General features: G+C 38.0%; 2 protein-coding genes across 4 annotated transcripts in view; both read left to right on the top strand.

Annotated features, from left to right (window-relative positions):
• Positions 1-752: 752 nt before the first annotated feature.
• Positions 753-1851, top strand: LOC128743481 (ribonuclease P protein subunit p30). The gene is made up of 4 exons (XM_053840072.1): positions 753-843; positions 903-1009; positions 1065-1483; positions 1540-1851. The coding sequence occupies exons 1-4, from the start codon at positions 753-755 to the stop codon at positions 1814-1816; spliced, it is 894 nt and encodes a 297-aa protein (XP_053696047.1). The 3' UTR covers positions 1817-1851.
• Positions 1852-3419: 1568 nt separating this feature from the next.
• The window catches only part of LOC128743049 (uncharacterized), a 62900-nt gene continuing 48960 nt past the window's right edge, over positions 3420-17359 (top strand). For all 3 annotated transcript variants that reach the window (XM_053839561.1, XM_053839562.1, XM_053839559.1), the window contains exon 1: positions 3420-3982. The gene's annotated coding sequence lies outside the window, so the exon portion shown is untranslated. The remainder of the gene's footprint in view (positions 3983-17359) is intronic.

Below are 17359 nucleotides of genomic sequence, written 5' to 3'. Positions count from 1 at the left end.
TCGCAGCCAGCTGTTAGAGTGTAGGACAATTGCAGGGCCAATTGCCACGATCCTATCGACTCAAACAGCCTCTCCCAGTCGAGATTCGAACATACGACGACTGGCTTATTAGGCCAGCGTCATACCTCGAAGCCAGCTGGGAGGCTCACAGCATATAGTTTTTAACATATCTTAACCATTACTATGTAGTGGTCTGAATCAATGTTAGCGCCTCGATAATGTCTAAAAAGTGTCGACTATCAGTATCAGAACGTGGGCGATTTGTTATTTAGTCTGGTTGGGTGATCTCCAGATGTACCGATGGTGACGGATCTGCTGGAAAAAGGTACTATGTATGTTCATGTTCTTGGAGGTGGCAAAGTCAACAAAGTCTTAACGTCATATGCCGCTTTCGTTCGGTAGAACGGTGCAGTAAGTAATTTTTCAATTTCTCGGGTAATTATTCAAATAGACCTATGTGACAATGAGATGCATTTATGTAGCCGTTAAAAGCGGAAGAAAGGAGACGCCAAGAAAATCTCTCATTGTCACATAGGTCAATTTACCAGAACTACCAGAAATACTGGTAGCACTGCGGGAAATACTGGGCACTGCTCACATCTCTCCTACCTGCACGTGCTAAATGCTGTGAGTTTATTGTAAACAAATTGTATTACCTACCGGTTATAATTTCATTCTTGCCGTTTTTCCCGTTTTTTCCCTGAAGTTATCAAGTAAAAATTGTTAAGTGTATCGAGTGCTAACTGGAAAAAATGAATAAATTTACCGGATTTTGTGATCTGTGTATTCCGTTATCTAGTTCCAATAAAGATATGTTGGAAACTTTGAAGGAACTTCAAGAATGTAAGTACATGAAGTTTTTGTTGACCTTTTGTACGTTTTGTACTGATCTTTTTTTACAGTAGGATACAAAAATGTTGCAATCGAGCAGATATATGACCATATCAATAACCCAGGAGAGAAAAATAATGATCCGATTCCTGCTGCGGCAGATCTGAGTCAATTTAGTGTAAGTTTATTCAAATAACCCATACTCAAAGTTAACGAGTTAATTTTCATTGCAGAAAAGTTTAAAAGGTCACCTACGTTTGCTCAACCGTTTGACAATAATCTACGCCGAAGCGAGCGTAACGTTGATCACGAATCGATCCGCCAACATGCGACAGTATAATCTGGTGTCCGTAATCCCGGCAACGGAAGATGCTTTCCAGCATGCCTGCCAAACGATGCCATGTGATATAATCTCCTACAATTTGGATACCGTTCGGGGGAAGCTGAGTCGAAAGTATTACTTTTTGGCTGTGAGCCGCAACATTATGTTCGAGATCAAATACGCTCCGGCCATCGCAAGTTCCAACGATCGGAAAGGCACCATTAGTAGGGCCCATCGATATCATTCGTATGGGAAATCGAAAAATGTAATTATTTCCAGCGAAGCTCGCCATCGGTTTCAAGTAAGGGGCCCGTACGACGTTGCTAATCTGTAGGTAGTTTTGTTTTCTAGTAGAGTTCCGAATCATATGTTGCTTCTTTTTACAGTGGTCTAATATTTGGGCTTAGCGAAGAGCAATCGAAGTATGCAATCCTTGGCGCACCGAGAAAACTATTGATTGCAGCGGAGGCACGACGGCACGGTAAAGCAGGACTGGTTGTGACCTATCGTCAAAACGCAATCGACAGTGACGACTATTCAGAATCGGAAATTGAGGAACCATCCACTGATGATGAGGAAGAAAGCGACGGAAATGATTCCGATCATTTACAAACGGAAGAGCCACCTTCGAAAATTGCTAAGCTCGATATGATAAATTGCTAAGCTCTATATGATAAATATAGAGTGCATGGTAATGAGATGCCAAAATTATATGCGTGATTTTATAACAGAGAAAATGTCTATTAACTTGGGTATGTATACCAATAGTGGACCATCTACCTCTAGTTTCATTTTATAACGTGAATATATAATATGAAAAAGAAAGAACTAAAGGGTTTGCTTTACGTGCGTTTTTGAAAGGCACATTTTAATGTATAGAATTTTATCTGTATTCGATGGCTGAAGCCTTAATGTCAAATTAACGAAATTACAGGCATTTGCTTTTGGCATTTAAGAAGGTGACTTGAATGCTTATTGGTATCCTGGGTATCTCTTAATTTAGGCATAAAATTGCTTTTGAAATCCCAGAAACCTATAACGCGTGTTTGAACCTTAATACCGTGCTTTTTTTCCTTGGTTTACACTAATGCTATATACATATACAGTCAACTTTCGTTCATTGGGCTATCTTTAAGTGGGCTACGTTTTAATCGGGCTCCCGTTAATTGGGCTATAGCCCATCTAAACGAAGTCAAATGTCATTTCTGACGGTGTATTTTTTTCTTCTGTGGGCTCTTGAATGCATTATTTCAAATGCAGAAAATTATTCATATAGAAAATATTATAATTCATTAAATGGAACACACTTGCATCATATCGTTATCTGATCATTTTTAAGCTTGACCGTGCCAATCATTAGCATCACGGCGAAACAGTTGAAAATGTCAATATATGTTAACATTGTCGTATGAAATTCTACTTTTTACTTGTAAAACAATCTAGAAATAAATTTCAACAACGAAAAGATTAGGTTTAACTTTGATTCCGTGTTTAAGAAGGGTATATATTTTTATAAACCTTTCTGCGACGATTTCGACAAAAACAATCGATGTAGCCCTCGGGTTCGACAGCTCAGCCCAATTAACGAAAGTCTTTCACTAAGTGAGCTAAGAGTTTAGTGCAATTAGCGAAAGTTGACTGTATCTAATTTCATTTTCTGGTATGTCTGCAAGGTTATTCTATGAATTTGCCAATAATCTATAAGTATATTCATTCTGTACGATTTTGTGTAAAATTAATAATATTGGTTTTCCGTTTTACCTGACTCATAACGAATATACGTTATATATGGGGGAGGGTCTCGTAAATCACAAACTTTATGGTTTTTCGTTTAATTGATCATAAATTCGAATAGAGCATACACATGTCAACTATATCACATAAGAAATTACATGTTTACTCCAAAAATAAAAGCATGAGAGATTTTAGAATTTCGGAAATAGGGGTGCGTTATGAGTCAGGTAACCCAGTAGATTTTCTGCCTGCACCAGTAGAGCGGATTCATGTCATGTACAAAACATTTTACAAGAGTGTGCTGTTTTTTGCGTGTACACCCCAAAATCGTCAAAATGACAGGCGTTTTCAGTGTCGGGAATCTGTGAATCGACTAAACACTTGACTGATGTGATGATGGTGTGCGAGTGTGTGTGCACTTTCGTCGATTCATTCTTGCTGAGGCCAGCCGCGACAGAGCAGAGACCAAAACCAAAGGGAAATCCAGTATGTGTGTGAAACAAAATGGAGGTGTTTTATAATGGTGCGTAGCTTTTCCCGTCTAACCAGAAAATTATGCCGGAAAAACGTTGCAAAACTGGTCGAAAATGGTGTTAACTTTCGGCGGAAGTCTAGTGGAACAGTTTGATATTGTTTTTGTCATGAATTGAACCGTTTTTGGGCCGAAAAGTGTGCATGAAAGTTACGAAGAAAAGTTTTTTTTTCCTGCTGCGCTAAGGCTTCGGGTTCGTAGCGAAAAATGAAAGAAGAATGAAAAAGTACATCCCTCTGAGAGAGTGATGAAGTGATTGAGAGAAGAGAGCGAAGAATGTGAAGAAGCGACAGGAGCATTAATTTAATCGCATTTTTTTTACTATACTTTATGTTCAATCCTTATTGATCAAAAAAGTTAGGACTAATTTTGTTTCAACGTATTTTTTGTTGGATTTTTCGCGACTTGTAAAAATGGGACATTGAGCTGGTGACGGAAATTTCTGAAAAGATGTTGATAAAGGTGAGGAACATTTTATCAAAAGAAAATAAAGTTTTTAACTTTAAGAAGTGAAAGTAAAGGAACACAGGTTGAAAAGTGAATATTGCTGTTAGTTTTTGCCGGTAAGTAATCACTTTCTTGCAATTTTTTGTGACCTAAAATAATGCAAAAATATCAACTTTCGGGTACCTAACCCGAGTATTTCAATCTCAGTAAATGTCAAAAATCGCCGGAATATTTTTACCTTTGGCTCGGATTGACTGTCAACTAAATTGTATACATAAAAAAATATACGAAAATTATAAACTATGATAAGAAACATTCGATACTTATAGCTATTTATATCACAAAGTAGAGTTACATTATTCACTTCACATTGACAGATACATTGTTAATACTATACGCAAACTATACTATAAACTAAGTTAAAAAAAGAGCAAAAAAAGATATTAAATATGAACTGTTTGAAAAAGAAGTCTTAAGCAAAAGAAATTTTGACGGAAAACCAAGCGGAGGTTGAAGATATAGGTAGCTGCATTTATTAAAATAAATTGTACGATAGAACTAAGACTTCTGTCTTACTAAGTATTAACATCCAATTAAATTTGATGACGATCAGCTAGAGTACGATGGTTTTCAAATTTACCCAAGAGGCCTCAAAACAATGCAGTATTAGCTCAGTTAATAGTTTTTGCTTGTTCTACATAGGTACATAAAACCAACGATAGAGAATTCAACATAGTTGGGAATGTTTCTTTTTATGTAGCATGACAATCAGTATTCTTTAGGAGGACAGTTCCATTGGAAAAGCATTAAAAAAAAGCTAGATACACATATAGTTTAGGCAAGAGCCAACTAGATAAATAGTTCAACTAACCAAACAAGTGCGATGTGCGCAATGATGCAAAGCCGTGTAACCGACAGGTGGATATCGGATATTGAAAACAGGTTCTCTAGTGATACTAGGAATTGTAATAAATATTTCGGATATAACAACGAACTTTGAAGGAGATTCAGTCTTACATAAACCAATTCTTTCCAGTGTTACTCTGACAAAAATCATGTACTTCATGTCTTGCCTTCTTTAGGAGGGGAACAAGAAATCATATGAGCAGTTTGCTGTGTAATAAAACAATTCATATTTGTTTAGATTAATCGAAAAATTGGTTCCTAACTATCAGTTCCATTTAGCTAGAACAAGTTTATTTTAAATATTGGTTGTTACGCAGCAGATATAAAAAAACGATCTTTGCAATTCGAGCCTTTTTAGCGTCGATCAAAACTAAAAATATATTTTCACCATTAGTGTTATTTTGTTGTTATGATTTAATTTCTTACTTACATTATTGTTTTCTATCTGCCTTTTCTGTGCGAACTTCTTTACTTTTAATTTTCTGTTTCGCCTTTCAAGTTGAATCACCCTAATAACGTTTTTCCGCTTTTAGTTTCATTTGTTATCATAATTCGTTATTATCTACTTACTGTTCCACTATTTTGCAGTATTTGTATCTCTGCCTTTTCGTTTCTAGCTATCCGTACCTTCACTCGTACTTGTGCTCGTGCCTATAGTTTTAAATCAATAGTTTTCATCACTACTAGGTATAACATTGTTTACATTCGACTTACTCGAAACAATATTTCCTCCCGCAAACACTTTCTTATCACTACACAGCTATCCTTTTTCGCGCTATCTTCCAACTCAATCGAGAAATCTTCTCAACTTTCAGCTTTCTAAACTAAACCTTCCGACTAGCTTTAAATTTCACTATTAACCATTTTAACTTCAACTATCTAGGATGACCTTCAATTTTCCACAACTATTCTTCTCTCCACTGTTTATTTTCTTCTCATTCTCACTTGTTTATTTTTCTGACAACCATCCGTCTGTCAACTACCATGGCGGTCAACTTAAGTTCGCTGCGCGAGGGGCTCACCAGTGTTGCCAGAACAATATTGTAAAACATCAAAACAATCTGACCCAAACAAAATTTATCTAAAACATACTGTATAATGTGTATAATTCTATCACAAAAATATTATTTTTGGGCCTTTGGTCTTTTCAAAACTATCGTACAAAAACAGATCGAAAGATCTTGAAATTTCATAAAATTTTGTACACAGAGATAGTTAATTAACTTATGAACGAAAATAGTATTTAAAAACTCCAGGGTTTCCTATTTTTCTAGAAAACTTCAAGGGGAATTATCTGCTTTTCGCTGCTTTTTCAAAATATTTTTTGCTCTGTGCCCAAAGAAAATTTAAAATCCGATTAACGACTGCACACAATCTGTCGTTAGTTTGTCAGCCATAACTCAGAAACAAAATTCAAAAAAATATAATTTCATGTGAAGCTGGGACGAGAAAGGTGCCAATCAGGAACGACTTGGTTTATAAACCTAGTTACCCTAATCGGCGACACAAGCCAGACCTCTGTAGGCTCTAATAGGGGCTTTTTGTATTTCGAGGTTTCGCTCTCAGTATAATTGCAGAAGCGACAGCCATCATCTTGTACAACAACAAGATTTTGAAGACGATATTTGCTCGGACTCCTGTTATAAGGCCGCTAAACGTGCTGAGATCTCTCATATTAAGACACAGAAGCTTTTGAGTAATTTCAATACTCGATGTTATAAACTTTTTTGATTGGTTTAGCGATTGTACGGCCATCCGATTGGCCATGATTTGTCGGCTTTTCCATTATTTCAGCTCACTTCGCACACAATCAGAGATTCTGCAGAATGGATCTGGACCAATAAATGCAGAGTTAGTGACACAATCTGGGGCCGTACACTCCAGCATCTGTTCTAATTCCCATTTTAGATTCGGCGGTATAGAACTTGATTGAACCACTGCAAACACTAGGTCCCCCGTCGTCCCATACTGAACGTGAAGGTTCATTCACCGTGCATGGGATGTCGTAGTTGGTTCTAGGTTCCATCCAATCACTGTTTATTTTCGCAGTTGGACCAACAGGTAGAAGATTCAGAATACTCAAGTGGTCGGTTTTAAGTATTTAAGTATAAATCAAATATTTTTTATCGTTTAAGTGTTAGAGCGCCCTTCTTAACCTCTAACTGAACATGTTGATTCAGAGGTCGCAAGTGGAGGATAGCCGTTTGTTCAACTTGTTAAAAGCTGTAGCTTCTTTAATTTTTGGCCACCGTACCAGCGTAGTCATAAGTTATCCTAGGTCGTACAATGGCGGTGTAAACCTATAGAACCCCCTAACGGCCAATATCGTAAAAATTATTAAGCTGCCGACATCATTTTTTTCATGAAGGTACACTCAACCGAGGCTCAAGGTTTGTTTTACATGAACAATAATTATCTGGACGAGCTTACTTTATGTCCTTGTCCGCCGGTCCGGCAGAATCAAAGATTTCTTCTGCCGTGGCTTTCATCTGTCACCAGGACAGGTTCTTGTCAAAAACCAGGATGTCGTTGGCTAAGGTGCGTCGCGTCATGAGCCTCTTCAACAACCTTCAATCGAATGCTTTTCTGCAGATCTCGTTCTCTCCTTTCCTCGAGATGTGTCCGATTCATTTGCTCCTACGTTCACGAATTTCTGTTGCCATGTTGATGGCATCGACGATGAAATTCCTTATTGGACGTCCAGTTGTCATGCCACCAGGCACGAATGCTCTGACGCAAGCACCTGTTAATAAATACAGGTAATTTTTGTGTTGCCTCCGTTGAAACGCACCACATTTCGCAGACACGTACGGATTTAACGTTTTACCTGAACATTCGGGTTTTCTCTTGTAGAGTGATCTGGTTTAAGCGCTAAATGTTTCGCTGACCTGCAAAGGCACCCCTGGCCTTCCTGATTCGCGTGGCTTTACCAGTCTTGGTATCACCATCGGGCGTTGTCTGGCTACCAAGGATATTGAAAGGCGTCCACCCGCTCAGCTTGTTGTTCCGCTACTGTGAAATTGGTGGGGTTGTCAGTGTTCACTACCATAGATTTAGTTTTTGTATGTTACATTGCCTGTAAGACCTACTGCCTGCCTAGGAACTCTCATCCTAATTACGCTGCATATCATTGTGCGAGCAGGACAACGTCGTTGGATAGGTCGAAGTATTTTGTTGTTCTATCATTAGAGGATTCCAAGGCAATTTTGAACTATGTCCACTGTCAATCGGTCCAATCATCTCGCCCATGAGAAACAGCAACGGTGATAATACGCAGTCCTGTCTCACACCAGCAGTAACCATTACAGGATCGGATTACAGTACGAAAATGCCACGTACTGAGCCTCGATGAGATAGACTAGTTTATCTGGAACTCGTCTACGCCGAAGTGCGCCACAGATGTTTTCGGGTTTGAGTCGGTCAAACGCTTTTTTAATGTCAACGAACGCCAACAGAAGAGAGTCTTGAAATTCGTTGATCTGCTCCAATATAACGTGGAGTGTTGTGATATGGTCTACACACGATGGGCCAGCACGTAATCCAACAACGCTGATGTGATGACACATCAGTTACCGCATTCAGTCAGGTCTCCTTTTTTAGGAACTGACCAATATGCCCCACATCCAAATGGGTCAGCTTTTAACATTTTGCCTGAATTGCAGTCTATCAAGTCTTGGTCTATCAGTCAGTCTTTTAACTGGCCTGACATTTGAAACAAACTCGTAAGAGTTGTTCAAATTGTTCAGTCCATCGCTTTAGCTACTCTGTAGCTCATCAGCTCTGTGGCTTCAGTGGCACCTTATTATTCATCAGCACTGCTAAGGTGGCGAGAAATGTCGTACAACAAACGGATATCACCGCTGGTGGCGGTGGTTTCTCCTTCTGCGGTTGGGGAGTTAGTCCAGGCTCTCTTATCCAGTCTACAGGTTTGTTCAACAGCCCTTTCCAGTTCGGTATATCTTTGACAGGTAGCTCTAAACCGTTCTGGTTCGCGCTCGTTCAATGCTGGCTTTCGCCTTACTTCGCTCGTCGATCGTTCTCCAAATTTCATCCATTCCCTCCGCCCGCAGCGCACTTTGCGGAGGGTTTCGTCACCGGTGTTCTTAATGTCGGTCCAGTGCACTTCGACGGTTCCACCAGTTAGCAACTCCGAGGCTCATGATTCAAGTTGTTCGATAAAGGCCGTTTTCACCTCAGGATTCTCTAGTCAGTGGACGAACAACCAACTTTCTCCTCTCGTCATTGGACACGTAGGACTCACCACCCAGGTAACCAATAAGCATTACCAATGCTATTTACATGCAAGCCAATAAGCATTTAAGTCACGTTAATTGCTACTTAAATGCTTACTTTGGCAAAATACACAGCTACTTTACTGCTAACCCTCTTATGATGCTGACAATGCTTGTTACCAGCTGATTACTGACAAGAAGATTCAAAATAGAATTTTGCATGCCAATTTACAACAACTACGCAGTCAAAAAGTTAATATATAGCAGCGTGCTGTATAAAACGCCAGATATGCTAATAATAAGCGCTTGATTTACTGCTTATGGTAATGCTTATTGGTTACCTGGGCAGCGTATCTCAGCAATAACAAGGCGACGGTCAAATGCAATATCGGCGCTGCCCTTTTTGCGTGTGTATCTTTAAATAGAAGACTCCTCCATTTTCGGCTGATGCAGATATGCTCAATTTGGATTTCTATTCAACCGTCACAGGAAACCCATTTGACTTTATGTGCTGGTCTATGGGAAAATATCGATCCACCAATGGCCTCGTTTTTCTTACTACAAAACTCAGTAAACAGCTCCCCTTTTCACTCAGCTCTGCTAGGCCATGGGGTCCCTTCCTAAGCTACATTTTACTATAATCAGATTACGTAAATGTTGCAAACAGACTGAGATAGTAGATGTTTTCGAACCACTAAATTATGCATACCATACAGAGGAGCAAACTTTCAACTCATTTTTCGCGAAATCAAAATTTTGTCACTTGGTTCGCACTGACTTAACAGACCGACCAATGTACAATTTACCTAAAAGTGTTTATAAGTTATAAACGACGAGGTAGTGAGAATAGATGTTCAACGCCCAGTAAATGACTGAAGTGTAGTAAGTCGAAATCTGCGCTGAAAACATTTTAGTTCTTCTTTCTCACCGAAAAAGTCAACAAGAATAACATATGTGTGAAGTAAAAATATGTTTTATTTGAGGACACAACTTTTAAATTTTGTTTTGAACTACCATTACTAAAGAAATTAATCATTTTCTGTGCATTGTAGTACACTAGCATCTCTTTTTACGTCCATTCATTTTACGTGATTTCGTTTTATGCCCACTTTTGACGTCCGAAATTTGAATTAACGTCTTCTCGTTTTACGTCCAAAATTTGAATCTGTTTTCAACGACCGATTTTTGACGTTCCCCCAATAGTGAACGTAAAACGTGATTTGAGTATATATATTACAATAAGAAACGATGAAAAAATGGATTGATCAATTTCACCCCAAAACGATGTTTTGAAATTTTGCAGCAAAACATTTTCAAGCTAATGCTAAACAAAATATTTCGACAGAGATTTCCATTACACTTTTTGTCCTTATCATCAGTACTAGTCTTAAAAATAATAGAGCAAGAAAAAAATCAGAGGGGTTGTGTACAAGACACGACCGCATATATAGGTGACGTAGGACTACGTAAGTCTCTTTGTAGTGATAGACATGCTATTCATGCTTGTAATCATTCTATTCTTCATGTATACATGCTATATGCAACATATATACATGCTACATGCGTTGTATGTAACATTTATCAAAATAGTAACATTGCATACGTTCAATTCTCAAAAGATTGTGCATTTGAAAACAATTTAACAAAATCAAGAACACAAACTATTGCTTTCCTGCTACCTTACTGAAATTAAAGATTGTTTTTATTGTCCATGGTTTCCCACGTTGAAGGGATTTTACCAATTCAATCCTATTTTATCAACAGCACATCTTTTCACTAATTCACTTCTAATGAAACGGCAAGCATGCGTATTCATACAGAGTCGTATTATAACCGAATACTACAGCTGTAGCACATTTTTCCAACACAGATATCAAATTCGCCGAGGTTTAATAGTCTCGCAGTAAAGAATTTGCGATCTGTTGGGACAACGAACTTGTGTCATTTTTCTGGCACACTTCCCTAACACAGACATCAAATTGGACTAGGTTTAATCGCATTCGTAAGAAATCTGTTGTCACGAGGGGGCTTTGTCACTCTCTCTGGCGTACTTCCCAAGCAAGGACATCAAAATGGTCTAGGTTGAACCGCATTGTTAAGAAATCTTGTTAAAATGAGGAAACTTTGTCACTTGTTTTGGCTTGCTTCCCAAGCACGGATATCAAATTGGTATAGGTTTAGATCATCGTAAAAAATCTTCCAACCAATCACGAAGCGAGAATTCTGGTAAAACATAGGTTCATTATTTTCAATTTTTTAATAGTTCAACATCAAGAATCCATACTTTTCTTCATTTGGGTCAATTCTTAGAAGATTTTCCGATCGATTGGTATAAGAATATTGAAAATCGATCGGAAAACCGCTGAGCTATTAGCGCTCAAAACCTTTCATTTTTCGTGACGCTAGCATTTTTCGATTTTTTGGAATGACACCCTATCTCAAAACTTGCCGTAAGACGTAGTCCTACGTCAAAAACTTATAATAATGGGAATATTATAAAATTTCCCGAAAGACGGGACCATTTTGCCCCCGAATTACGGTACAGCCGAAAAATCTAGTTTTTTTGATTGGATTATCTTAGCTAAACGATCCAGATTTCCACGATCCGAGATCCATTTCTTCCGACCACCGCACACTCATTGTGAAAAAAGCGTTCAGCCAGGTGGAATTTCTGTGGCTCGGGATGCTAATTGTTTGTCGAAAGCGTCTTTCGCCGCATGATTTTCCTGCAGGTCGACGTCGTAACGGCAACTGCATCCGAAATTTTCTTTCCGTCACAGTACACCATACCAGGTCCGATACGATATCGGTGCTGCTTTTGTTGGGCTCCAGTTATCCCGGAAAACCCAAGTGATCTTGTGCTGTCACAAAACTCTGCCCACTGCTCTCCGTTCTCGCTCGTTAATCCTCTAGACTAGACCATGGACATAGGAGTTGAAGCCGCAAAGTTGGCCAAAATTATTTTTTGTTATGCATTTTTATTAGAGTAAAAAAGCGGTAGCGAATGAAAATCAGTATCATTAGTTCCATGAAGTAACTTTTTATAGTGTTGTGTTTGTATCTCCCTAGTGATGTGGTCGAACTTTTCTGATTTTACTTTTTCTGTAGTTGTTTTATAACAATTGTATGAAAGAGTGAAAGTAAAAGAGAAAGATGATAGAGAAGGGATACATTTTTGTTTACTTTCTGATTAGTTTTAGCTTCTGCTATACTTTTAAACCCATTGAATCCAACATTTAAAAATAATGTAAAATTATAAACTGTCTTTTTTATTATTTTCCTTATTCCATTGATTTCTTTCAATGGGCAAATTTCCATAGGAAACTAATCCAGTACGCAGTACTGATTTTTCCGGTAAAACAGCCCTTTTGATCGATGACACGCTAGCCATTTTCGAATGAATTGCGTAATGAAGAAACTCAACGTATGCGATAACAAAAGTTTTATGCACATTCGAGTGAATAGACAAGTTTTTATTTAAATACCTGAAATGTCTCGTTCAATGACTGCAGAGCACTCTTATGATTTCGAAGGGTCACTAGCGTAAAATTTTGAACCCATTAAAGTTCACGATTATATTTATAACTTCGGAGAATGAATAAGACAGTTTACATTACTTTCCCCGTGTATGCTTAATAGGAGAAGTAGAGCAAACCCTTTTATCCATGCGGTTCATTGGATAGATGAGGAAAATGATTTAAATTATTCAATAACAACCCCAGTTGCATTGAACATTTTAGCTGTTGGCAGATCATTGACTGTAAGCGCAATTATTACATGATTGCGATTCAGGATTCAGAGTTTTGCTATCGTGACTTATGTGAATCCGACTACGTTACACTAAATCGGTGCGGCAATTACATCATGAGATCATTAGATCTTACATTTTGAACGCATTACCGTAACTGCTATTACAAGACATCACATTTCGATGTTTTGTATAAAGCTATAGCCTGTTTTTGTCACGTTTGCACCTCGCTAGGGTTCTCTAGGCGTTTTTTTTAAAGTTTCATCACTATTGTTTTTACGTTTTCAGCATTACGTACTTAAATCAAAATTACAATGAACTTCAACTTTGACATGGTCATTTCTCGTAACTGATCGCGGATTAGTCTTTGCGACATCTACCAACTACTAATTCATTAAGAAACAATTGTAGAGAATCTTGTGTTTCTTTCTGCTGAGAAACGTGTCTAGATTAAAGTACTAATTGCTAAGCAATTGAACTTTTTTTTGTAACGACCGCTCCCTTTCTCAAGTAAATTTTACGAAAAATAGGATAAATAATTTTTTGATTACCTAACAAGAATGGCGGTCACTGGCATTATTCTGTTGGGAACCAGAATGCAAGTACGCAAGTTATTAACGAAATGAGGAAAAAACAAACAAAAAACGGTGCTGATTATTATAGAGTAAATTTCATTCCCATTTTATAATCTCATTCGCATTCGATAGGTGTGTGATTTTAAATTACTGCCATTTTCTCCTGACAATGGCGGAGATACCGTGCGTCGCATTGACAACGGTATCGTATCATCGTGAACAGCGAAAAAAGTAATTAATTCATTCTTTGGATTCCGGTTCTGACGACGACGACGACGATTCGCTCGCTGGATAAGCTTTGGTTGCCTTGCGTTGTGCCCCGGTTGCCTAGCTTGGAGCTTTGTCTAGCAGCGGGAGGAACAGCCCCGGCTGTATTTGTGATGTAAAACCGTAGATGTACATATGTGCATAATGGCCAATATAATAATTCGTTTTATTTGAATATGTATTTATTTCTGAATCTAAATTGAAGGCAATACTGGCAGTGCTGCAGGATAGGTGTCTGATAAAAATTTTATTGGTTGAGAATTATTTTGTATCATATATGGTCAAATAATTGTTTATTTTTCTATCATATTATGTGATTAATCGTTTCGACATTGTCAGAAACAGTTTATTTTAACACTACTGTTTTGTGCGATTAACGATAACCGAAGCAATTGTTGAAGATGGATTGCTGACAACCGGGCAGTAGACATTTTGCACCCAGCAGAGTACATTGGGAGCAGGGAGTTGCTGCATATCACTCCGCTCGCCCAAGACCGAGGAATCGAATGGGGCTTTTGCGTATTTGTTCGATTGCTCATGCTGAGAATGACTATTGCACCAATACATTCACATTTGTAAATGCTCTAGATGAACAGCAGAAGCTGAAAGCTTACCGCTAGCGTTCCATCCGTACTGAATAGGAAAGGAAGGAGATACGGCATAAGTAGAGTGTCATTATGCTGACGTTGCGACAAGCAATTTAGCAAGAGAAGAAAACTACAAAACGCAAAGATGCTCCGCTAAACATTCTCGCTAGGTATTGTATCAATGACTTTACTATTCTTTAAATATAAGTAATTACAGAAAAAATGGCATTTTTTGCCTCCTCGCTCGATTGGTCTTTGAACGTAATAGTAAAACATTAAAAAACCGTTAAGCAATCAACATCATATTACCACAAAACCTTGTTATATTATTTTGTTTCGTCCATTTACGTCGAAGTTGGGAACAGCAGCTCTGGACTTTGTTAAGCGCAACTCTGAAGTTCAGAACACAAGCTATTAAATTTTGCGTTCATTGCATTACCTCCTTCATTCTATTTGAATTCCACGTCCTGCGAATTAACTGCTTCATAGTGGAAAAAATACAACAAATTCAATACTTTAGTGACATGGCGAAGCATGCTTTATCACCTTCGATAAAATTGATAAAAAAAACCCTGGAAGCATTCTGAGTATATTTTGGAAAAATGGCACATTTCTAAGTTAAGTCTGGAAATTAAATTAATAGTGCTGCCTGCTTTTCAAGTGGTTCATGTTTAAATATATAAATTCTTTAGTTATATGTAGTTTCCATATTGATGAACAAACTCAATATTTGCTCTTTTGGAATCTAATTTGGGTTGATTTGGTTACACGCTTTCGTTTTAGTGGTGAAACCCGCTCGTCTATTATGACGTTTAGCGTTTGCAATCCGTGAAGTTAAACCACGTTGATGTCTTGATAGTAAAGGATGTTGCAGAAAAATTTGCAAAATGCTGCCAGTCACCTACTAAATGTAGTGAAATTGGTCTATATGATTCCTAGAAAAATTTACAGGTGGCAATATTTCTCAAATAGACCTAGCATGTCTAGCAGTTTTATTTGTTGTATTTCCGAAACGCACGTTTTTTAACAGTCTGGTTTAGCAATGCTTCCAAACCTGTTTACAGTTTTAGTTTTGAAGTTATATTTTCAACAAACAAAACAACAGTAAAACAATACTGAAAACGTTGAAAGAATGCTAATCAAAGCACTGTCGACAGTTCGGAATAGAATCTGCGCTTTAAACAAAGTGAATGGCTGAAGCATGGCTGGCTATTTTTCTCGAAGCGATTTGTCTCCATCGGAATTGGAGCCGCAATAAGATGGGGCACTTAAATCTAGTCCATTAGATTGTAGGTACCAGCAACAAAGCGAAAAATGTCTGTGACGAAGAATGACGGTGACTGTGGTGGCGGACGGTAACGAACGAATGAACAGTCAGTGCGATGAACGGGTCATTCAGTCAGTCTTGTCTGCAGTGAACGCAGCAGTTTGACAGAATGCCACACTAACACAGGTGACCTGGCGAATGACTGATAGTAGGTGTGAGCGTAGATTTGCCGACATCTGAGGCAAACATTTTACAACTACTGCCGCACATTTGCCGCTTCTTCTCAATGAGACTCAATCGGACTACCCACAAGTTTCTATTCAACCGTGGACACACCAACACAGCCACCGTAAGCCAATGTCCGTAGTATGCGTTGGCAGTAGCGCTTTGGTCGGATAATAATTATTGAATTGAAAGTTTTTTTTCGCCACACTCGTCTCTCAAAGAGGTACAGAGAAACAATGATGTCGGCGTATGTTTTAATTTTAATTGTGAGTTTAAAGTTGAATTCATATTTTGCGAATTAAAGTTCGTGGACGTTAATTGAAACTATTACCAAACGATAGCCGTGGTGATTCTGCATTACGGAACGATGGAATTCGGCCGATGCCGAACTTGTTTTAATAGGAAAAGTGCTGATGAAAATTAATCAATGAGACAAGTCGAGTGCTCTTCTCGTTCGCCATCATTCGGTTATGTTAATGGTGGAGCAAAAGGCAAATGGAAGAAAAAATCTGATCATTTGTTTCGAATGTGAAATCGAGTTTTCGTGCAGTGCGGTGACTCGGTCTGAAATTATCATTGATTTTTCTCGATTGGGAGCTTGGTGATGATGTGCGCTGTAACATTCAGCAAATGTAAGTTTAAGAATTTCCTAATACTTTTTTAGCTGGTGTACGGGTTCTAGTTTATTTTTTTCTGTAACAACCATACTGTGTTATATGTAAAAATTTATTCCGTGTGAACCGTAGTTGTTTTTGTTGTTGTAAGTTGTCAAAATATTCTACACATTTGGATATTGGTGCACAACAGTGAAGAAAAATTCCTTCGTGAGGCAAGAAAATCGATTGCATGCGGGTGACATTTTTAATTGGAAAAGTGAGTTTTGAGGTTAGAATCAACTCGAAGTGTCTCGAGAGTGTTGGCAGCAGCAGCAGCAAAACAGCGAAACGAAAAGCAAGAGAGAAAAGTGTGCTTTCGAAAATCATAAACCTTTATACGTCGTTTCTGTTCGCTGTTGGTAATGTGTACATGGCAGAGGGACAGTAATAACACAAACAAGAAGTATCTACAGAAAAACCTCATGTTGGCTACACGGAAACGAGTAATAGGTGAGGAAGAAGAAACCTTTCGATGGCAGAAAATACCGTACAAATGAGTGAACTTCGTTGACGACGCGCGGTTATAAATTGGAGTATATTCTTATAGTTGTGTGCATAGAGTGACGAAGTCGAAGTCCAACTTTTCCAGTGTAAGAAATACGAAGTAAAAACGTAGGTATATTAAAGATATGAATTGGAAAAATAGTTACAGAAACAAAAATAGGTAAAAAACAATAACTACAAACAATATTTGTTTTTAAAGTGTAATGAAAATTTGGCACTTTAAATAAAGTTACTGTATAACCATTTCCAGTTAAAACAAAAACGCTGTATACATGAACAAAAAGACAAAAAAAAGTGCAGAAACCAAATCAATACGAACGTGAGACAAATAATGAAACGCAGTGTAACAATCGAGGCACCAGATCATTGCTATGCAGCTTTTATTGTGAGAGATAATCGTACGACCAGTCAGTGGTGGCAATTGAATTCAAGAGACCATTTTATGAAATCATGGCATTTGATTAGAGATGAACGGACGGACGACGACTGATACATAAAATGGGTTGTATGTGGTGAATTTGTTTAA

Source organism: Sabethes cyaneus, chromosome 3, assembly GCF_943734655.1.
Source record: "Sabethes cyaneus chromosome 3, idSabCyanKW18_F2, whole genome shotgun sequence".
NCBI lineage: Eukaryota > Metazoa > Arthropoda > Insecta > Diptera > Culicidae > Sabethes > Sabethes cyaneus.
Note: the sequence above shows the minus strand (reverse complement) of the source record. Positions and strands in the feature narration are given on the sequence as shown.